Source organism: Neurospora crassa, linkage group I (assembly GCF_000182925.2).
Source record: "Neurospora crassa OR74A linkage group I, whole genome shotgun sequence".
Classification (NCBI taxonomy): Eukaryota; Fungi; Ascomycota; class Sordariomycetes; order Sordariales; family Sordariaceae; genus Neurospora; species Neurospora crassa.
The window spans coordinates 8818353-8840420 of record NC_026501.1 but is presented as its reverse complement, the minus strand read 5'-3'; the positions used below and the strand labels follow the sequence as shown (position 1 = coordinate 8840420).

At 50.7% G+C, this 22068-nt stretch overlaps 5 protein-coding genes and 2 non-coding genes across 7 annotated transcripts; 4 read left to right on the top strand and 3 right to left on the bottom strand.

Annotated features, from left to right (window-relative positions):
* The first annotated feature begins 145 nt into the window (after positions 1 to 145).
* On the top strand, positions 146 to 733 carry NCU02876 (hypothetical protein). Its single transcript, XM_960465.2, has 2 exons — positions 146 to 283; positions 341 to 733. The coding sequence occupies exon 2, from the start codon at positions 378 to 380 to the stop codon at positions 576 to 578; it is 201 nt and encodes a 66-aa protein (XP_965558.2). The 5' UTR covers positions 146 to 283; positions 341 to 377; the 3' UTR covers positions 579 to 733.
* A 3271-nt stretch (positions 734 to 4004) lies between these two features.
* Positions 4005 to 7060, bottom strand: NCU02877 (hypothetical protein; the record flags this gene model as incomplete). The annotated part of the gene is made up of 5 exons (XM_960466.3): positions 6200 to 7060; positions 4958 to 6130; positions 4823 to 4885; positions 4321 to 4751; positions 4005 to 4166 (listed from the first exon to the last, which is right to left on the bottom strand). The coding sequence occupies exons 1-5, from the start codon at positions 6834 to 6836 to the stop codon at positions 4005 to 4007; spliced, it is 2466 nt and encodes an 821-aa protein (XP_965559.3). The 5' UTR covers positions 6837 to 7060.
* Positions 7061 to 9265: 2205 nt separating this feature from the next.
* On the top strand, positions 9266 to 11210 carry NCU02878 (hypothetical protein; the record flags this gene model as incomplete). Its single annotated transcript, XM_960467.1, has 3 exons — positions 9266 to 9375; positions 9524 to 10674; positions 11155 to 11210. 3 exons carry the CDS (start codon positions 9266 to 9268, stop codon positions 11208 to 11210), a joined length of 1317 nt encoding a protein of 438 aa, XP_965560.1.
* A 147-nt stretch (positions 11211 to 11357) lies between these two features.
* Positions 11358 to 11456, top strand: NCU15068. Its single transcript has one exon. It is a non-coding gene; the product is annotated as a tRNA-Ile (tRNA).
* An 810-nt stretch (positions 11457 to 12266) lies between these two features.
* NCU02879 (zinc/iron transporter) lies at positions 12267 to 14058 on the bottom strand (the record flags this gene model as incomplete). The annotated part of the gene is made up of 4 exons (XM_960468.3): positions 12267 to 12941; positions 13001 to 13647; positions 13704 to 13808; positions 13868 to 14058. The coding sequence occupies 4 exons, from the start codon at positions 14056 to 14058 to the stop codon at positions 12337 to 12339; spliced, it is 1548 nt and encodes a 515-aa protein (XP_965561.3). The 3' UTR covers positions 12267 to 12336.
* A 1496-nt stretch (positions 14059 to 15554) lies between these two features.
* On the top strand, positions 15555 to 16773 carry NCU02880 (hypothetical protein). Its single transcript, XM_960469.2, has 2 exons — positions 15555 to 16095; positions 16156 to 16773. Exons 1-2 carry the CDS (start codon positions 15980 to 15982, stop codon positions 16538 to 16540), a joined length of 501 nt encoding a protein of 166 aa, XP_965562.1. The 5' UTR covers positions 15555 to 15979; the 3' UTR covers positions 16541 to 16773.
* Positions 16774 to 20352: 3579 nt separating this feature from the next.
* On the bottom strand, positions 20353 to 20424 carry NCU15067. The gene has a single exon. It is a non-coding gene; the product is annotated as a tRNA-Pro (tRNA).
* Between the last annotated feature and the right edge of the window lie 1644 nt (positions 20425 to 22068).

The window sequence follows — 22068 nt, the reverse complement described above, 5'->3', positions numbered from 1 at the left end:
AGTGCGCGGAATCGATTCCGGATTGGCAGGATTCATCCGCTCTGCCTTCTGATTTGGGAATGCACTGCGTTGTGGTGTCTCTTTTGGTTTTATTTAAGGCTGTGTGTACTACCCAGCTCTACCAGCCCAGTAGCGACTCCCTTGAGAATCTGGCACCTTCGGAGTTTCTCGAGGAAAAAATGGCAGACGTCACTGTAAGACAAGCAGTCGAATACCTTGGGAGGTACTCGGAAGATAGTGAGGACAGCAGCGGAATGAGTGGGAGTGATGTTTTTGTCACAGTGTAAGCAAGTCGAGTCCGAAAGAGCCGATGTGTTTGCCTAACAATCCGATGCTGCAGCAGGACGACGGGCTGACGGGAGTCCCGTCTGTAAGGGATGCGACGTTGTGCAACAAGACAAATCGACCGGTCGGGAGGACTTGGGAGAAAAGGAGAAAAAATGATGCTTGAAAGAGGAGTACGGGAACTGCACCCGGGGCAAGCACAATGGTGTGTTTGCGATGTCGAATGGGTACCTCGGAGACTCACGGACCGAAGATTCTGTAATGCCAGTTCACCGGTCTCGACCAGTCTTTGATTGTCTTTGCGTCGCGGGAACTACACCCGGCGTCAACTTGGTTTGCATTCTTCACCGTCCTGAAGAATGGACAATTTCGGACATTTTCCTATGTCGGTAGCATATGAGACTTGAGACTCGGGATAGGAGGCGAAATAGGCAGGTGTCGATACGGGAACTCCCGAAACCAAGCGAGCGGTCTGGTGTGTGCATTTTGTCCAACTGAGACTGCTCTGTTTCGGTTCCTGAATGTCTCAAATGTTCCTTGTGTATGTCTTAAGTATTTATATCAGGGCAGCAGGGAAACCGAGTATACCTATGGGAAGAAATCCCGAAAATGAGACGGGACCTGCACCAGGTAGTTGCCTATCTTGCAAGTAAATCATGTGCTCGAAATGATGGTGCTGCCATGGGGAGTCTCGGTCCGTGTTGAGCGCTGAACGGGGAATCGGACCCAAGCACCGGGCTAACTCGGGCGCAGCGGGCCAGTTGCTAAAAGAAAAAAAGCGGAGTTCGGGAACTGCACCCGAACCCGACGAGGTGTCACCCGGACCCGGGCCCGGCTGGGCAAGCTACTGCGCGGTAAGTCAGACACGGTAAAAACACGGTGAGGTCGCCATGACGCAAAGGCGGCCAAAAATACATGTGCAGCGCTTGGCACATGTCGATCTTTTGCTGCTATGTGGGCTTTGATGGATTTGCTTCGTCGAAACCTGGTCGCCTCTAAGGTCAGTCTTGTGCACTACTCTAGGTACTACACGACATTTCCACAATCCGATGGCCGTTGATTCCTTATCAGAATGTTAGCAATTGGAATCCATTCATCAATTAGACGTACCTTTGTTGACTCGTTTATTTCCTTCGAAAACCCGCGCATCCCATCCACCGGCCTCTCGCCCGACTCCGGCCAATCAGATTGTCTCAACAGTCATAATCATTCCACAACCGTTGGATGAGCAGATGAGACAGAGATACCTTCAGGCCTCGTTGATTGGAGGCCTGGAGATCACTTTACCCCTTTCAGGCAAGCACCAAAGCTGATCTGGTGGTTCGAGGGAAATGGTACGATGGAGATACGCTTCGACGTTCCCGAGGTATATCCGGTGACGGGCCTGAGGGTGGTCAGAGGGTTCGAGGGCGCAGAAGGTGCCGGGCGGTAGACAAAACGCCAAATTTCCTGATGGACGACTGACCAGAGCCACAAATGAAGTTGCTTCCTTGCTGGAGCTTGATTGCATTGAAGACAACGAGACGAACGAGTGGGTACTGGAGTGGGATGGCTGCGCGTCCTTCAAATTACCTGCTTTCATGATATTGTTTATCTCCTCGCCACCTAACACATTGACTCTCGACGGTTTGAGCCGGTGTATAAGGCTGTTCGAAATTCTACAATGGTTGGAAGCGGAAAGACGGCATCAAGGGCCGCTTGAAACTGAAATGGAAATGGAAGTGACACACTGTCCGGGGCAAGCTGGGCAACATCGACAGGAGCCTCTGGTGGTGGGGAGAAGGAACAGGATAAGTCGTGTCGGTGATGGTTGCATTGAATTGAAACGCTTCGAGTCCCTGAATTTAGTGAACGGACTTGGAAAAGGGACCCACTCAGTGGTTCGTCTGGACTTCATGATGCGGGTGTGTGGTGCTTAGACTGTAGTGATTGAAGAAATCAACTCGAGATCGTGGTTGTGAAAGAAAAGAAACGGGAATGGAGAACGGTCTCTTCATAAGTATGGAAGGATTTTGTTCTTCGATTATCTTTCTCTTCGCCAGCTACATTGGCCGAGTGCTCCTTCCAAAGGTCCCCATCTTCATCTCCATTCTGTTTGTGGCAGGCACGAATGTCATGGCTGCCATTGTCGGCACTTGTAAGACCCTCGTCATCATTATGGGCCGTAAAGAACGACCAGCAAGGTGGCCCCTTCGACGTTACCATGCTTCACTCATGTATCTTTCTTTTTTTTTTTTTTTTTTTTTTTTTTTTTTTTTTTTTTTTTTTTTTTTTTTTTTTTATGCGTCATCATATCCTACACCACAAATATGTAATCTACCAAAAGCCCCCTCCAACCACTCCGATGCAATGACCCTTTTCGATCCAACGAACCCGACAAACATAAACACCAGGGCATCTAAGAGTCCACCTACCCAGGGGCAACCATAACATTGCCCTCATCCTACACTACCCCCCAGTCTCCGAACGCTTGATGATGCTTCTTCCCACCGGCATACGAACGAGGCGGTTTTGCCCAAAGGTTATACCTACCCAGGGATCTTTCTCCCCTCGCCCTCCAGATGGTCTCGAACAATCTCGTCCTAGCCTTTCCATGTTCTGTTTCAGATCTCAACCCCCGGTGCATATAACTACCTAATTCGCACTTCCTTCTCTCAGCTGACTCGACTCAGCGCCAACGGGCAGGTAATAGTCGACCTGGTTTGCCGAAACTAAGAAGCAAGAGCTCAAAAGATAGAGACGCGTTCACTGAAGGATGAAAGGTTGCTCAGTTCTAAAAGAATGGCAAGTAAGGGTTTAAGTAAGCTAACGGCTGTAGAGATGGTTAATTCTGTCCATGTCTCCTAATCGCCTGGATTTCGTGGTGCTTCCTTTGCTGGCAGAGAAAATTATCTTTTTGCCTTGGCCGTGGTACCAATATATCGCCCCTATAGCAGCCACCATGCTGTGGAGATATTTCTATAAGCCAGAAGAACCCAGGCATAAATAATGATGACCTCCAGGGTAAACCCATCAAAAAAAAAGGGATGAGTTGCCGTCCAGGTAGGGTAACGGGGCTTGTGAGCCGAGGGGAACATCATACATCCTCTACCTGGAAGTTGTATGGTCTTTTTGTTTCCCCGAGGCTTTCGCTCCCGACTTGGCTAATGAGAGTTGGCCCGACCTCTGTTCATTGCCGTCGCGTCTCCTGATGCTAGGAAGACGATAGTTGCTATCCATAGTCTTTCTCCTTCCGAAAGAGGGTTGATATGTTTGATGAACAGGCGAGTGCGCGATACATTCAGCCAAACAGAAAGTGTATGACACTTGCATACGAACTCACACGCTTACTCTTCCCCAGTATATGTGGTCGTATCTGAAGCGATTGTCACGGATGGCAAACTTCAGCACGTATGGCTTGCGGGAAGTAGCTTTGTATGAGCTGTTCGTAGGCCGCTAAAGTATAGAAAGTTATACCTAATTTGAAAGACAATCAATATGTGGAAAACAATACTGTTCTGTGGATATGAATTATCTGCCAGACACACTTGTTGCGACCCAGGGTTTCCCGCTTCGTAAACAACACAGAACACAGGACGAATTAACCAAAGCAAAAGGAAGCTCGCGTATCGAAAAGCATATGTATCGTATCCGAAAGAGCGTTGGTCGTCAAACTAACCATCACGGCTTATAAACCCTGGACATGAGGAGTCCTAGCATCCGCCTTTGTACCACAGATGTTAGTATCTTGATCGGTATTTAGGATTCTCATTTAGGATTAACTTACCGCCACCACAGCCTCCTCCTCCTCCTCCCCCTCCTCCTCCGCATCCACCACCCCCTCCGCACCCGCCGCCGCCGCCGCCGCCGCAGGCACTACCACTAGCACCACCGCCGCATCCCTAAGCAAAGAGAATCCGTTAGCATTTGATGAACAAGCAGAGCTCCTTCCTCCACCATCTGGTACGCATATAGAATAACTTACCCCACCACATCCCTAGACAAATCCACGTTAGCATCACGTCCACTATCATCATGAGAATAAGGATAACTTACCCCGGCACCGCCACAACCACCCGCAGCAACGCCTCCTCCGCAGGTGCCCGCAGCACAGGCTCCATTAGCTCCGGTGCCACAGCCGGCAATATATCCAGGGTCCCAACCGTAGTAGAGGCCCGGGGTAAACCAAATGGGGTACATGTAGGGCCCAGCCATGTAGTACGGGTATCCCCAGTGGTCATAATACGCAGCATCCCGAGGCGGAATAGTTCTGCCCTTCTTCTCGGCACGTTTCTTGGCTTTGGCGTATGCATCGTCCAGTCTCTTCTGATGAAGGGCAGCGAGTTGCACGCGCACGCGGTCCTGGATGGTTAGATTAGGCTGCGAAGGATCGACGTGTAGCATCACGGCGTTGTGGGAAGAGATGTGGGCAGACTTGTCGGGTGGGCAGAGTTTGGCTTTTTCGGAGGTGTGGAAAGCTTCGGCAACTGCGAGGAAGTTGGTTAGCGAGCCGAACTGTGTTTGAGTGACCGGACCGGAAATGCACGGGAATACATACTTTTCTCTGACTTGGAAACACCCAGCACTTGACCAAGTGAGTTCACGTGTGAGGTCCGAATAGCTAAGAGACGGATGTTATGGTCAGGACCGAGAAACGAGGAGCTCAGACGGCTGGTTGGCGGGTCCCACTTACACTCGCAGTACCAACAAGTGCACTCGCTATACACCTCTCCATATGTATCCTGGTACTCCTTGCTGGTCCATTCAAATTGCTCACTCAGTCTCCCCTCCTCAACCTTGTCGTCATGATCGATGTACTTGTCGGTCGTGTTGATACTGTACTTGTAATACTTGCTCGGGCTCAACTGATGTGTGTGCCAAGCGAGATCGATATCCAGGGTAGGGACTGCCATTTTGGTTGGATTCTTCTGCATGATGGTGAAGAAACGGGCATATTTGAGCAGAAGTCGCTTCATGGTGTCGGTTGCCGACGGGCTGTGAAGCCAGTCAATCTTGTACATCTTTTCGATGAAGATGCCCTGTCGCACAACGGCGCCAGCCAGATCGAGTGCAAAGGGGCTGAAGTTCTCCCAATAATGACCCATCATTTTTCGTATGCTGAGCTTACTGGCACGGCCAACCTTGTATGCAGCGCTCCTGGGATTCGAGTATTTGTTGATCTCCCTCAGCCATGTGCTGTTTCCAAGAATGGCTTCGATTTCGACACGAACGTCTTGCATGGTAGGGTTCGGTCTGGAGGTCATGAGTGTAGTCACCTTTGTCCGAATAGAGTTGCATCCGCTTTTGAGAAGACGGTTGGGAAATGTGCGAGGGTAGATGGACCTTTCAGGCTCGGGCGGCACCATCGCGGGTCTCCCGGTTGTAGGTTCCAGTACGGTTCCTGGGATGGGCCGGTTTGTAGGCCCAAGCAAGGCTTCAACGTCCTTGACAAACTTGGAAGCACAAAGGAGTTCCTTACAGATAGTAATACCACAGCCTTTGCATGTGTGTTGAAGGTTGCCGTCACCGTAGCCAGTGCCGGTAAGGTCCAGTAGTTCAGCTTGATTATGGAAGTTTTCAGGCCGAGAGCATGTTGTCCAGGGGATTGACAGTTTAGTGTTGCATCTGGGGCATTGCAATTCCTTGACCAGTGGATCGGATTGGTTGTCCCAAGAGAGGCCGGTCTGCTTCGTCCATCGGGCCTTGCACTGATCCGTTACATTGTAGCTGAAGTCGGAGTCGATGGCCGCGTTGACCAAATGCCACGGGAGTCCTCTATTCCAGAAGCCTCTCAAGCCAGCTAGCATGGCATCTTCAAGGAAGGCTCGGGGGTTGAGCATGTGGGTATGCCAGACCATCAATACGTCTGTGCAGAATCAGTATCAAAAGGAATAGTTAATCCCAGCACAATTCTGGAGGAGAGTTTGTGACATACCAAGAGGAGGTAACTTGTCCTCGCTCCAATCAAAGGTAGCACTGTCATCCGTAGGAAATGTCTGGTATCCAAAGGATGTATCTTCCTCCATGTCCCTTTCTGTCAATGGCTGACTGCCAGGCAGCGATTTCCACCACGCCTCGTATCTCTGGGTAGCTCTCGCGAGGAACAAGGCCCATCGCTTCTCGCGGATCTTGCTGAGATTCTCGAGTATTTTCTTGTCGGCGTCTTCCAGTAGGTTCTTGTCAAGGGGCTTCTTGGAATCAGACGGGGTTTTCTTCTTATCGGCATATGTGTGTTCAAGGTGGTTGAAAGGCCCGGCAAGGGAGTCCCAGAGTCCCCAAAGGCCATCTGTATAGCCGACCTCTTCCTTCATGGACTGGATGGCGAACAACAGCTTCAAATGGGCAAGACAGGTATCGACAGTTGGATCGGAAGCCGCGTTGGAAAGGCTTAGTTGATCAAAGGCAGCTGTCAAGTCCGCCGTGGCCGACTCGTCTACGATGGTGTAGGCTGGGGGCGGTGCGAGGTTGCCATGGATTTCTGGTCCGTCGTTCTCATTGCTGATTGCAGTGCTTTCCGTCGCCGATGAGGTTCGGCGACCCAGCCTTCCGAAGATGGATAAGCGGCGAGACATGGTGGACTGGGACCTGTCCGTTCATAGAGATGGTTGAATTCCACAAGTACACCGCCAGTCTTGTTTGATGTGGATCTTGCCAGTCAGGTCGATGGTCGGTTGAAAGGTTGACTGTTATTCAGAGCTACCTAAGGTAGAGGTATCGTGATGGTTGGCGGGGAAGAAGCATTTTATAGTAGGTTGGGATGTCGACGTTGAGCTGACAGTGGACGTTACAGCACGGGCATGATGGTACCCTTCTCCAGTAGAGGTACGTACTACCCCAGAGCTCCACTCTTCCGCTTTGACCCACAGGGCACAGGGGCATCGTACGGCCGAAGCCCAGGGTCCAGACAAAGGGTCCCGTCGGGCACCCAGGGTAGCGGTAGAGGTACCTACTCGACCACAAATGGACTCGGTAAACTCGAGTGCGACTCAGCGAAATGGAAGGTGCATTTCATCATTCACTGTCATCATCACCAACCCAATGGACTGAGGAATCTGATTCTTCCGTTGTTACCTCTACTTTCCAAATTCGACACCGAAAGTAACCGACAGTAAGCCTCGGTGGCGTTTACGGCTAGGTTCAGATCATCCGTCGCCCCTCCTCTTAAACTCGCGAGTGATATAAGTGGCTTGTGGCTTGACAATTGCTTCGCCAATTCTAGCGACCTAACAGGCAGCAACCAAACGCACCGACGGGAAGCGGGTGAGATGGGGTCACATTTGGCCATCACACGACGCGACGGAGCCAAGCTCAGCCCCAAACCAAAGGCAACCCGCCTCAACTTCACTACTCGTTTTTGCAATTGCTCCTGGCCTTCTGCAAGGTTCTCGTCAACGGCAGGCTCAACAGTTTCTGGAAGGTTGGAGCATTAGTCCTCATCTGGCTTCAAGGCTGCAACCTTCGACCTACCCACTAGGATACTAGGCCAGAGTGCCCAACGAGCCTGCGCTTTACCAGAATATTTCGGATCGTTGATTTCAGCAGCCGTGTGGCAGTGCCATTAACTAAGTACCATCAACCCAGCGGCCGATCAAAGATAGTCCACCCACACATTGAAGAGCCAGGGCTGACGGGAACTTTCAGCATCAGATCGCCAAAAAGGGTTTGGATGATAACGCAAGGTGCCAATGTCTGTGCTAGGTGCAGGTGATGCGTCGTCCATCGCAACCAGAAAGGGACTAGAAACCCCTCAAAACCGCGGGCGATGACCCAAGAACACAAGGACATCCAACCAGACAATGTGCCTCGACAAGACATGTGCTCCGGCTATCGTCTAGCTCGACTTGGATGTGACATTTGATACAATAACACAGTTCCGTGATATTTGGTGTCCGATTCGGCTTGTTGATCACCAGGGTCTAACTAGTATGTCCTATATCATCAACAAATATCCACCTGCGGCTACTACTACATCAAGTGACGGCGCTTCTGCGTCTGGTTTGGGGAGACAGCAAGGTGGGATCAAGCAAGCAAGTGCTTTAAAGCATGGACAAACCAACTCACATCATCAGCAAACCCCGAACTACCGGTGTCCACTCAGACTCTCCAGTTGAATGGATGTTGCTATTCAACAAGTAGTTCTAGTGCCTGTTGTTCATCAAGTTGTGTTGGTACAAGCAGTCGCCCAGAGCAAGCGCCTGAGCCCTGTGCTCGCGAGTCAATCAAAGCTCTCAGGTCATATAGGCTCACACAAACGACGGCCTACTCTAGTAAGGTGGCTCTAGAGTATGAAGCACACTGACAATCTGGAACGGGAGGATGCACCATGATCTCAAGATCAGTATTCGTCCGTCTTATACCTGGTACTACCGGTCGCTTTCGAAGTCCGCAGCCAAGTATTATCCCCCAGTGCCCGTCACGTCAAGATAGCGATGCCAAGCGACTCATAATCAATTCCTCAACTTACAGTGAAGGGGCCTCAAGGCACCGTGGACGGAGTTTTGAGTGCAAAGAGGGTGGCTTCTTGAAGAAGTCAAGTTCTACCCAATGTTTTAGTCAAAGCCTTGCCTTGATCATCGCATCAACATGCCTGGAACAGGGTTCCATCTCATGCTGGCAGCCATCCACTACGCGGACCTTGATCCGTCTCATTTACTATACCTTGGTGAAGGTTCAATGCTTCTGAGGCTGTTCACGGACCTGCAGGTTGTTCACGCCGACCACCTATTCACTCGCACGCAAACCTGCGGACAGCACAGATGTTCGCATCGAGAACCTGCAGGTTTAATCCTCGCATATAAATAAACATTTCCGGGCCTCGTAGTACTTGATTAGTACTTAAATTCCACCTGTTTTATATGCCACACGCACATTCATTCCCCTTATAAATAATCGACACCGCGACTTTTCGTTATTGCCGCCTCGGATACCACTTGTAATCACGATACAAGTCAAGAACACCCACAGTCATCGAAATCTCTATCAGGATTACAATTATCTAGCCATGACACCAAAATCTGTGCTCTACCGTCTACTCACGGACGAGCCCGACTACGAGGGCATCGTCAACAATTTCATCGATCATGTGCGATGTCGTCCGGAGGAGAGTCAAGCGTAAGTCAGAGATTCGAGCGTCGATTTGGTAGACTATCATATTCATGGCTAACACTCGTGGACCTAGCAGAGGAGAATCTGTTCCCTCCCTTACCCCACTGCCTGATTTCGAGTGGCTTTCTCTAAATCACACAAACCAACCACCCAGCATGGCCAACTCGGCCAGGAAGGGAATGCTTCACGAGCGATTTTCCCTCTTTGTAATGCTACCGGCCGAGCTCCGACAAAAGATCTGGAAGATGTCGGTCGATCCAGTTCTGGTCACCGGTTACCTCACAGCCCCTCGAGGTCTGATCAGCAATTCCGTGGTGCTAAGCAACTACACCGGTCCCGGAAACCGCTCATTCCTGGGAACTCGAGACCACTACCAGAAAATCAGACTTTTCCAAATCAACAGGGAGAGCCGCGAGTTGGCTTTTGCGTACTGGGGAAGCCCGCTGCCATCGTCGCAAGGGGAGCCTCCCGCCTATCTATTCAACTCATACTCGGACACCTTGGCCATCCAGCTGAGCTACTCTCATCTCTCTCGCAACAGAACTGCACGCTCCAATGTCATCTACCAGTCTTCACCCTGGCAGGGAATAGGTCAACCCAGCGTCGCTGCCCTGGCGCCTACTGCCATGCTGAGCCGGATTCACCGAATCGAGCTCCAGCTCGACCGCGTCGAGGACCTGCAACCCGGCGGTTATGACTGGACCAGCCCTGGCGCAACTAATCCATTCACCTTTCTCTTCCATTTCTCCAACCTCCGCCACCTCAGCTTCGTCTTCCGCCGCCCCCGACTCATCGACATTCCGCAAACATCAGAAGGGATAACCGTGATCAGTGTAAATCGTGTCTTGCCAGTCACTGAAGCCGTCAAGCTCTACGATTACTACCACCTCGAAACCATCCAGTGCCTTCACAGCTTTACCCGCCTCTTCCAGGACCCCAGCACGCAAGACAAAGCCAAGACCGCGCTGCACAACCTCCGCACCATCAGCATCACGGCCAATCCGATGTCCCTGAGACTCGATCCGTATTGGCTTCCCAACCGACACAGGCACGCACGCATAGCCAAGATTCCCAAGGGTGCGTCGCCGCTTGCTTGTGAGAATGACAATAACAGTTTGGAGGTGGTGAGCCCGGATGTCCCTGGTAACGCAGGCTCAAATGGGTCCATGCTTGAGGTTAATGATCTGGTTTGGATTGTTTACAACGCTATGGAATCGGCGTTAGCCGAACCTGGAACCGGGGGCGGCCTCACTGCCCCTCCGGAAGACCAAGATGGGTCTACATCCTCCGTACCCTCTGATTCCGGTATGTCCTAATCTCATAAAAGGGTTGATGAGTAATGGGGGAGAATACTGACCGAAGGGAATTCGACAGAGGATTAATTCCGAGCAAAGCACAGTAGAAGGTGCTATGATAATATCCAATCAGGGGAGAGAGTATGAGTCTGCAGGGTATTATCGAAAGAGGGACGAAGGGAGAGTACCTTACTTGAAGAGGACTGCGATAGAAAGGTCCGGGAATTGAGACTGAGAGTTGGGCAGTGCAGGTTCATAATGACCTACCTTGTGAAAGATCTACTTTCCGGTATTCAAGAAGCGAACATTCCTGTGTATCAGCGTATCTGCGGTTTTCCAGACGTTTGCAACTTTTTCAAATATCCGGATTTAGAAAGATGCCCCAAGGCAAGACTAGAAAACAGGCATTAGCTAGCGAAAATCGAACGGTCATTTACTGGTCCTTAACGGCAAAATAATGCTACTAAATTCTACTGACACCTTAACAAAGCAAGTATTCTTCCTCCCAAGTCCGTATCCAGCGTGACATATGCAGTTTTTTTTTAAAGAAATCAGTGAGTGTCCACCAAGCAAGCACTCTGGGTGATCTTATCTCAACAACAAGGGGGGCGAGCGGGTTTGTGTCTGTGCACGTGTCCAATCATCCCTAATAGGTACTGAGCAAGCCTAATTACTTCAACAAATTACCACTAAGCCCGATTAGCTCAGCTGGTTAGAGCGTCGTACTAATATCTTCTCTAACGAGATATCAAGTCCATGCGAAGGTCAACAGTTCAATCCTGTTATTGGGCATTTCTTTTTTTCCATTTTTTTGGCCCCTTTTCGTGTTGTGCCAATCAATCTCATTTCGCCTTTTTTTTTTTTTTTTTTTTTTTTTTCTTTCCTTGAGCCGTGAAACAGAGCGTCAAGAAATCTAATTGTGATTCTTCGCGATGAAGACAAAGCAAGGGACAATGCAAATTGAGAGGGCTAGCTAGATAGCTAGCTGTATCTTTGTTTTAGCAAATTCAAAGTCCCGATATCACATTCCTAACTTAGGATTGATTCGATCGCATGAAGGCGAGCAGGAAAGGGCACCCGATTCCTCTAATTTGCTTCTAGTTCGTAAACTGAAAGAGATCATCCCTTCCGCTGTCTATCATGTGTTGAGGCCAGCCATCGTACAAAACCCTACGTGCGAAATTCCATGTCGTCCTCGCCTAACACTGCTCGGTGATCAACGACAGATGCGACCTCGAAGTTACGCAAGACTCGGACTTCTACTTCCTATCAAATGCAGGATATTCCGTCGGATTATGTATCCAATTGTCACTTTCGATCAATGAACTCAGTGTGCCAAGATCATGAATTGTTGGTGTGGTCATCTAAACGTTGTCTCTCCTCTACCAATATGCGTTCCAACTTACTTGCTTTCGATAACTCAATGCCTTCCATGTCATACTCGTATGTCTTGATATGCTTCATTAGGTATGCATCAAATCCAAACCCAATAAACTTTTGTGTGATCAACGCCATCCAAGTAGAATTTTCCAATCGCTATGCCCAATAACCGTGACCCAATATTTTTTGGAGAGACCTAGCCAATCCCAGAGAAAAACAAAAAAAAAAAAAAAAAAAAAAAAAAGAGAAAAAGAAGATATCCTAGAAATAAGAGTGTGCGACATGAAGTCTCTCAAGCCCACTTTCCGAGCAAGCTCATCAAAGCTAAACCTGCAACAAGGGCAGTCAAGCCGGCCAAAGTGCGGAGAGGACTGGCAGTAGTCATCTCGCCGCCCAGCATCCAGTCATGAGCCCACATTTCGACGATGCCGACCCACATAAGGATGCCGGCCGAAAGAGCGTCGAGGGTACCGATAGCGATAATAGTCGAAGGATCGTTTCCATTGAACTGTTTGAGTACGCCGATACCGATGGCCATGCCGATAGGGGTGACCAAGGCGAAACCAGAAGCCAGGACGAGCTTCTTCTTGAGCGAGACAGGCTTGATGACGGTAACTCTTGCTGACTCGTCTTCAGAGACCACTCCATGATCGGTTCCCGTTGGCGAGGTGGACTCAGTAGGCAGACTTGAGCGCTTAACCTCATGAGCGTGATTGTGACTGTGGCCGTGGTGCGAATGGCCGTGGACCGAGGAGGCCGCGTTGATCGGCGGGAGAGTTCCGAGAGCTGCGATGCGAGAACCAAGCGCAATACCCTCAAACATTTGATGGAACACAATTACTGCGAAAAGGGTGAGGAAGAAGGTGTCGCCAGCAACAACCAACGTAATGCCGATTACTGTGATACTTGATTAGCGGTAGTTCAACAGAAAGGGTAATAGGGCCGGTGTAACTTACGAATAGAATGGAAGATAACACCGCATTCCAAGACCAGTATGTTAACCATCTCGGCCCTTTGAGCCGAGTCTCCTCTCTCTCCGCCGTTCTCGATGTTGCGTGCCTCCGTTTTAGCGGCGTGCCACTGCAGGACACGAACGCCGAGATACTCTGCAAGGAACGAAATAAAGATGCCGGCCATGGAGATGGCACCTGCTGTGCCCTCGTAACTAAGTTCTCCCAGACATTCGCTGGCAAACATGAGTTGAGCATGAGACAAGAGGTGGATGAAGGCAGTCGAGATGACGACGCCGGTGCCGAACTGTCTAAGAATGGTGACGAAGACATTGTTTGGCGAGACAAAATTGGAGAGCAGAATGGGACCGAAGACACCAATGGAGCTGGTTGCCAACATGGCAAACAGGAGACCGACCCTAAGACGAATGTTGTAGTCCCGGTCGGTCCTTTCGCATGTTGCACTCTCCTCCTCATGCTCATCACCACCAGTGCAGTGTTCGACACCAGCGTGGAAGTGACATTTCTTCTCACTGGTAGTGGTAGAGGACGTCGCTTCATCTTCATCATGGTCGTGATCATCGTGACCTTGTTCAGATTCCTCGATTACTCGTGAAATCTCCACATCATCTCCGCTTGGGGTTACACAAAATCTGCTTCCAGTTAATATAGGCCACAAGACCAGGGAGGCGGGGGCACTATAACGTACAGCGCATCGTCGTGAGAGTGGCATCCAGTGAACTGAGCAGGGAGCTCAGAGGTGGCAGTGGCTGTAGTGTGAATTGAGTACTCGGTTTCACCAGCCATGCAGAATCTGTATGGGCCAGGTCAGTAATCCAGTGACTCATATTGAGATGATATCAAGACACTTACACTTCTGTATCGTGCAAGTGGCAGCCCGAAATGGCGGTGGGAACGGCGGCTGGGGCGGTGGTTGCGGTGGGAGCAGCTGTGACCTGGGGCGCTCTGTGTTGTATTTGAGAGGCGGAAGTGGACTGAAAAAGCAGCGCCGTCAAAGCATATTGAAGAATAACTTTCCTTGTTGAGGAAAGTAGGCGAGCCATGATGAGATTGGGGGTACTGGTAGCCCAGGAGGTTAAGGGCCACGGAGAGAAGTATAGGCTACGTGAAGCCTAGGGGCTGAGATGATATCGTGTGAGCTGAAGAGAAGCTATCCTCGTTTGGTGGCTGTCGAATATCGTAAGAGTAGCTGATGGGCTACGTGAACAACCCAGGCTAGGATGTCTTTCTCTCAGTGAAGGATGAGGGAGGTATGGACTGAAGGTGTTGACAGCTCATTAAGTAGCGAGGCTGGAGGCTCAAGTGAGATGGGTTGACTCGCGGGAGTGAAGTGAAGGGCGAGATTGACCGGTGAACAAAGTCGCGATGAAGATCGCCCGTGTAGTTTAAGACGTCGACTGCTTCGGTCGAATTGCCTAACTGGTATATGATCGAGGAACGTGGGTGTTCAAGGTTCCAAATTGTAACGGTCGTCGGGGTCGTAAAGGTAGGCCAAGCTCGTGGCGGTGGATCCGGATTGAGGGTCCAGGAAGCTTCAGACGAAACGGAGCGAGTGACGCGCCATTTCCATCTTTCGGGGATATCTATCGGACTGGGGACTTGGCGGCGAGGGGCGCGGGATGTGCCGAGCGAGTCTCACACAGAAAAATATGGATTGTGAATTGGCAAAAAAGAAGTTCGAAAACACTACTACTATGTACAAGGGAGGAATCGACACATTCCAGATGTCCAGTTCTCCAAACTGAACGGCCACGTGAAAAAGGGGAGCAGGAGGGGAGCAGAACTGGAGTAAACACGGACGGACACACACCGACGGGAGCAGAGAGAGGCTGGCGGTGGCCACGAAAGGAACTGAAGAAGAGAAGCAGCAGGAACAAGTCGTTTCTGCAGGCGGTGGAGTCGTTTTCTTGGTAAAGACGCCTCTCAGCCAATGGGTGGGCTGTCTTTGCTGGTGCATCGGAGTGTGGTACGGGTCCTAATCTTGTCTCAGCACAGAGGGCACCTTGATGGTTGAGAACCTTGATGGCCAGATAGCTCTGACGGTAGGTACGTACCTTTTTAAGCGTCCGGTGAGCCCCTGCTGCGGGTGGGGCTAAGCAGCAATTCCTCATGGATTGATTGGACGGATCCGAAAAAGGCAGTTGTCATTGTCCTTGTCGGGCAGTCGAGCATCTCACACTGCAGCTACGTACTACGTTCTTCCACTGCAGTGTATCCAACTGGAGTGGAAGGCACATCATTCAGTTAGTGCAAAGGTCATTGAGTTGTTTCTTGATGTGCGATGCTTCTTTATCTCCAAACTCCTCAGAGACTTATCTCATCAGTGTGCAGAATTCTTGTCGAACATCCGGTCGCGAGACATGTGCTGGGAGACATGTGGCCCGTAGGGATGCCACGCGCTTCCATGTCGGAGACAAAGATACCGATCCATAAAGGCCCACGTTCGAGATGCGCAATATCTCGACATAAAACACCAACATCACCACGGGAGCCCTGTAGAATCTCACGCCAAGTCCATCCGCTGTCTCAACTCATTTTACTTTTTCCTGCTGCCCACCAGCCCAGGAGGATGAGAGTGGATTCACGCTCCCACGCCGTCTACCAAGACCAGACTTTAGGGTTTCCCAAGTCAGGTCTCGGAGAGGCTTTCTTGGCATCAACACCATCATGCCGCCAAGATGAGGCATTCACGAATATTGAATCAAAGTCCCTCATCCTTTGAACACCTTGATGGACTCCTCACAATGGCTGGGAACTGCTCACTCAACCGCAACGGCTCGCCATAGACCATCTCTGCATGAGAATGATCAGCCTCCTCTCGGATATTGCTCGATAGCCAAGGCTGGGCAGCAGAACTCGGGATGAGGATAAATACGACACGATGAGGAGGAAGCAGCAGCAGACAGACCCGATAGTCACTCGTCACTCTCATTTTTGCAGCCAGCTACTCGTCAAATCAGCATCATGAAGCTGTCCACTGTTGCGCCGTTCCTCTTTTGTTTCGTGCATACTGCACTGGCCCAGTCCCTCGCTCCCTCGCCCACTGCTTCGGTTGGCTGTGAGCCTCATGGCGACCACTGGTATGTTGATGTATCCACGGCGAGTCATGCCCTCACGGACATTGTAACTAACAACTTCAGGCACTGCGAGGGTCCCAAGGTCACCTCTCTTGCCACGGTCGTGACCGCTGCCAGCGTCTCATCCGTAGCTGCGACCACCTCCGCAGTCCATGATCATGACGACCATGACCACGACGAGGAGGATCACGACCATGATGGCGAGTCCGCTTCCTCCGTCTCTTTGAAGCCCAGCCCGACGGAATCCTACGGTTGCGAGGCCCATGGCGACCACTGGCACTGCGCTGGCCACGTCTCGGCAACTACCACGACATCTCCCGGGTCCCAGGAACCGGCTAGCTCAGGCAACGCCACTACTCCCACCACCCCTCCCACTGCTGGTGCCGCTCGCCAGGGCGCGTCGGGCTTGGCCGCCGCGGGATTGGCCATCATGGCCCTCGCTTTTTGAGTTTGAGCTGCAGAGCGTCAGCGAGTTCGGAAGAGCCTGTGTACTTCTTGGAAAGATCTGCATATTTCTTCCCCTCTTCATGTAATCGCAGTTTGGTCAAATGTATATCCACCGACCCCTAGACGAGAATTGACGATGGCCCTCGTCCTGTTAGGCAAGTTTGAGGTCTGGGTACCTGTTCCTCAATATTAACTGATATCATCGTTGAATGCTGTGAACGGAATGCCGTTTCATTTTCTTCGTGTTGGTGAGGGTGTCATCGCTCGGTTCCGCCAACTTGCCAACTGGTGTGATGGATGGGTGACTGGGCGCATGGAAGTGAGAACCTTGATGGCCATCGGTCGGGTCGTGCACTTGGTGGGCGAAGGTCGGCCGGTTAAAAGAACAAGGTTGTTCCGCGGCCCCGCCACGCGCTAGCGAATTGGCAAACGGCTTGGCTGTTGGAAATGGCTGCAAAACCCATCGATGCTCTTTTCGAATGCTGGCTTGACTTGCTTTTCCACGATAAACACGGGCCCTTCCTGTCTGTTCCCGTCTCGTTTGTGCTTTGGCAGCGCATTTTGTTCACCAGCGGCTCGGCTGGCCTTTATCGCGGATACTGCACGGACCATCAGCCAAGCTGATAACGAACGATGACATCGGCTGACCATTGGATCTTGGCTCAGAATTGAGGACGTCATGTCCTGGCAGACACTCCCGCTTGCCATGATGATGATGGAATCAGGAACCACACTTTTTCTGCGGACCACCGCGAAAGCCAATTGTAAACAAGCATCCCGGTCTTACCATGTGATCCGTCTCCGGAACCCCCTCCTCGAGCCGAGAAGCATCCATTGCCTAGTTATTTGACGGCATTCGACACCGATCCAGCAGCGAAGAGCAGCACTCGTCACTGGCATCAAAGGTATACAAAACTCCGGGCCTTGCTTATCATGTTTGGCAATCTAGAGCTTCAATGCCGGTGTTTTCTTGACCGACCCCCTACAAGTTTCGGTGGCCGGATACCGCGTAGAGTTCCCTCACTACCGGGCTAGCTGGTGGGTGGGCGGACGAGTGGACGCTCGAGTCCTTTTGGCGCCGTGGCGCTCGACTCGGGTCACGGTACACAACATGGACGAATGGTGTTACGGCTGCAGCGACTACACGTCCACCCTATTTACGGACTCGGCCGGACGAGCGTTACATACGACAAAACAACCGTTCTTCATCCGACGTACCGGATGTGGACCATACCAATGCAGCCAGACGCCGTTCCACGTCGGAGACTTCCTACCTCGGCTTGTCGCCACTGCCCCGTTGAATAAAGTCGCTCGAGACAGGCCACAGCTAACCAAAAATGTCCGCACAAATGGTCAGGAACAGCCACTTTCCAAGGCTGTCGAGTGGTGGAGGTCCGACGCTGGCCATCAAGGTGTGATGGCATGGACGATCCTTCCTCGTCATTTCCGCAAGTTCGCTAGCTTTTCACTAAGATGGAACCCAGGATCCCTGGCGGCTTCAACACAATGGCATGCCGGACGGTTGAGTTGCTCGCCTATTCGGACCTTTGATCGTTGGTCGCGAGCAACAGGGGCTGTGACGCTGCGGCTGTCAGCCCCTTCGTTCGCATCTCGAAATTCGAGCGCGTACAAGATGAAAAGCATGGGTAGGTATATAAGCCTTCGCTTCCCCATAATGTCAAGCAGCAGCAGCATCAGCAACTACCGTAGTGAAATCTTCAAAGCAGGTAGGTTGCCGGGTCACAAAGCGTGACAGAAGAGTGAAGAGGCGAGCGAGATCATGACCGAGGGCATCTTCTAGGGCACTCTGGACAGCCACGTCACGGTGGTCTTCTCTAGTGGAGAGCCACTAGTTTTCTGACTTCGTTGTCAAGACACTCGAATCATGGTTCTCTGACAGTGAGTTCTCTTCAAGATTAATCTATACCTTACGGGCGCCTACTGTTGTTTCCGTCATGACCTCCGAGATTACTTCTACTCCTAAAAGAAGTCGAGGCCGCCCACTCTTTCAAATTCTTGCGAGCGAGTTTTACAGTCATGCCTGGCAGCTGTTGAAGACACGGTAGAACCCAGACAAGCTTTACGGATAGTCTTTCGGGTCACCGCAGCGCAATACCCGAGTGTTCGACGCCTGCCTGGGACCATTCAAACCTATACACAATTAGGCACAAGTTCCTGATATTCAACCCTATCACTTCCCTCATCTCAGCCAGGGAAGTTACCATGCGTTCCCTTCCAAGCGTGCAGAAGACTCGACATCAGGCTCCAAGTCAAACCACCGGGATAGAGTTGGCGCTTGAGAACGCAGCATGCCCATATAAGGAGTCGTCCAGCTTTTAACGACGTTCGTTGTCAGAAGCTAGCAAATCTTCCTTTGTATTTTGATGACGACCTCTGATCTCAGACGTAGGGCAACTTCCGGGAATCAGTGCTTTCCGGACCAGCAGGACAATGCATTTACTCAACCCTGGCAAAAGAACTCAAGAAAATATCAAACATTACTCTGCCTCTCTGTACCAATTCCTACCCATAAGATGTAGAAACCAAGTGCTATAGGCCAGACATTGTAGCTGCCCTCTGTTTCATGGTCATACTTGTTCTAGACGGACAACAGCAGGCATTGGCCTTGATTTGACTCGATATAGCTTGTGTGTAAGCTAATACCCTCATTTACTTTAACTAGTAAACATGCTGATGAGGTTACATACGCATGATGGGCAACGTCGATATCCACGCCAGGATATCTAGTCGTGGCCCTCCCAAACCAGTGCTACGGGTATGTCCCCTGAGCTCGATCCCCAGCCTAGAGACGATGTTCCACTGAGCCATATCAAATAATCAAGTGTACCGAAGCATCACCGAGTTTCAGAGCTGCGCAGGCCTCCAGCCTAAGATAGGAGTACTTTAGTGTTTTTGCTCGTCGTTCTGAGGCAATAGTATAAGCTTCTGTTTTCTCCTGAAGGCCGCATAATGGATTTCAAGACAAGTGCCGCCGGCGACTCAAGAGCTTGATGGCCACTAAGGGACATGAACATGTCGTAGATGCGTCTGTGCGTGCGACTGTCAGTCCGGGTGATACACAAAAAAGGAGAAAGCGACAACGACGGGGTAACTATTTATTCACTTGGCCTCATCCCCTGATTTACTTCGAACTGGTTCTTCTTTCCAAGAACTCGATGGGTGTAATCCTATGATAGATATGAAGATGCGATTTACACAAGAGGGAGTGTCTGGGAACACAGGACTCTCGAAGATATTACCGGAGGGATATGAATAGTTGGCGGTTTTATAAAAGGCCGGTGCGAACATTCGAAACATCATTCTCCTCGATAAATTCTATCGTTGTCAAAGGACGGACTCGAGATCTCAAGTCTTCGAGCTTATTTTTTGCCTAACGACGGCGTCAATAAGTACGAAGCACATAGCTGTACGTCAACAAAAACAACGCAAACATTTCCATTCCGGTTAAAGCTTGTGCAATCAACTAGTCCCGTGCATCACCAAAGAAACACTTGTTCCGACAAAAAGCACGCATCACTGAAGCTCCAGAAAAGAAAAGCATGTGAAAGGACGTCATTCCGCACACACACAGACACGCAGACGCAACCCCCTCCCAACCAGATGCCCAGACGGCTTTTTCTTTTTCTAAACTTTTGAGCCTCAATTCCCCCTTCCCCCAAGAAAATCCCTGCCAGGGATGATCCCGAGCCGACTGCATCGATGCTATTCAGGAACCGAAAATTTAAAAAGCTATGGGAAAAAAGACAGATAGAGAAAGAGAAAAAAAAAAGTTGAGCAGATGGATTTGCTTCAGGGCTCAGCCAGGGTTCGAACCTGGGACCACTTGCACCCAAAGCAAGTATGCTACCACTACACCACAGAGCCAGTTGAGCCAAACTCTGTTTTTTTTATCTGCTCGATTTGTTGACGTTGGGTCCTGTTAGTTGCCTTTAGATAGGGGCCCGGACAGGCAGGTGGGTGCGGTGACTCCTCCCCCCGCCGGCGGCTGAGCCCAGGTGTGCCGCGGTGAGAAAAAAAGTGGATCCACAAGACCGATAGGTACCTCTAGGTCCCCGTCGGGGGGCTTGGCCTTGATTAGGTCGTTCCTGGGATGACAACTGAACTGAACAGCCCACACTCCGGGTTGGCGGGGCGGGGGACCGACCGTTTGCGTTTTGCAATTCAAGTTGCGTTGGCGCCATGCGGTTCCACCCGCCCGATTTGGCCTAACGATCCGCAGCAGCCAGGTGGGACTTTTGAAGATCTCAGACAGCGATAGCGCGCGGAGAAAGGAGGCTCGGGGAGGGGTCGAGGGACGGCCGACGAGATGCGGGATATGGATCATGGACCGGAGATGGATGGAGATGGGACTGGATCCTGCTGCATGATATCTGCATTTGGCATCATGAAAAAGATGTATTTCTTTCTCCCCGGGGGGTCGATAGATAGTTCTTGCAGGCAAATGTGAAACAGGTTGGAAAATTTATTTGCAGTTTGCAGGAGCAGAGACTTCACTTTACGGTTGATGGTGAGAAGTGAAGATCATCTTCTTCGACTCCTCTCCAGTCTTTTTCGAAGCCGAGATGCCGCCGAAACGACTCACTACACCAAAAAAAAAAAAAAAAAAAAAAAAAAAAAAAAAAAAAAAAAAAAAAAAAAAAGGAACCTCTCGATAAGTTCCCGTCAGTGAGGCTGGCGAGCGTCTTGTGTTGTCTTCGAACCAGAGCGTAGAAGGAAGGATGAATGCAAAGACCAAATTTAGGCAGAGCTGGTGGTCTCATAAAGCGCAAGTATAATTGGGTCTCTTGCTGGGCATCGATAATAACTCGGGCTCGTCAGTCTGACTCTGCGGCCTGCGGTGCTACATACATACAACAAAATGCCTCGGGCCAGTCTTGATGTCTCTACTGAGAAAGGAAAACCGAAAGTCGCCGACTTCGCAAGCGGGATAGCCTCCAATCAACCTACATACATATCAAGATCTTCCAACAGCTGTCGACATAGGTCGTATCGAATATTGCGCAGATCTCACGATTCGCGCGATAATAGCGTACAGGAATTGACGTCCGGTGCTGATGTCTCCTGTCGTGGTTGCTTGCGGGGAGGGGTCGGGATGTCTTTATATGGAGCACCGAAGAAACTCGTCCCAGAACGTTTTCAACCACAAGTGTGCCAACATGATGGTCAAAAAAAAGAAAGACCCACGACGACGGCTTGGACGGCTTTACTCGCTCGCAAATAATTGGACAAATAGTCCTTCTCCGCACTTCCATACCTGCCTCTAAACAAGCCGAAGGCGAAACAAGCGAAAAACATTCGCACGAATCCCTCTCTCTCTCACAGGCTCACACGGTTGATGGGCGCTGCGACATTGGATAAGAAGAAAGAACAAGAAGACTCTTTTTCATTTGTTAGACACGGCTGTTAGTTTGGAATATCAAGCGAACGAATAAGTGCCCGACTGCGACTGCGACTATGACGACCTGGTAAAGTTCCTCTTTGCCGAAAACGATCCCAGGTGCTTTCCCC

Coding starts and splice junctions, on each gene's coding strand:
- NCU02876 (XM_960465.2), top strand. CDS start 378: ATGCGACGTTGTGCAACAAGACAAATCGACCGGTCGGGAGGACTTGGG.
- NCU02880 (XM_960469.2), top strand. CDS start 15,980: ATGAAGCTGTCCACTGTTGCGCCGTTCCTCTTTTGTTTCGTGCATACT. Junction 16,096..16,155: donor GAGCCTCATGGCGACCACTG/GTATGTTGATGT, acceptor TAACAACTTCAG/GCACTGCGAGGGTCCCAAGG.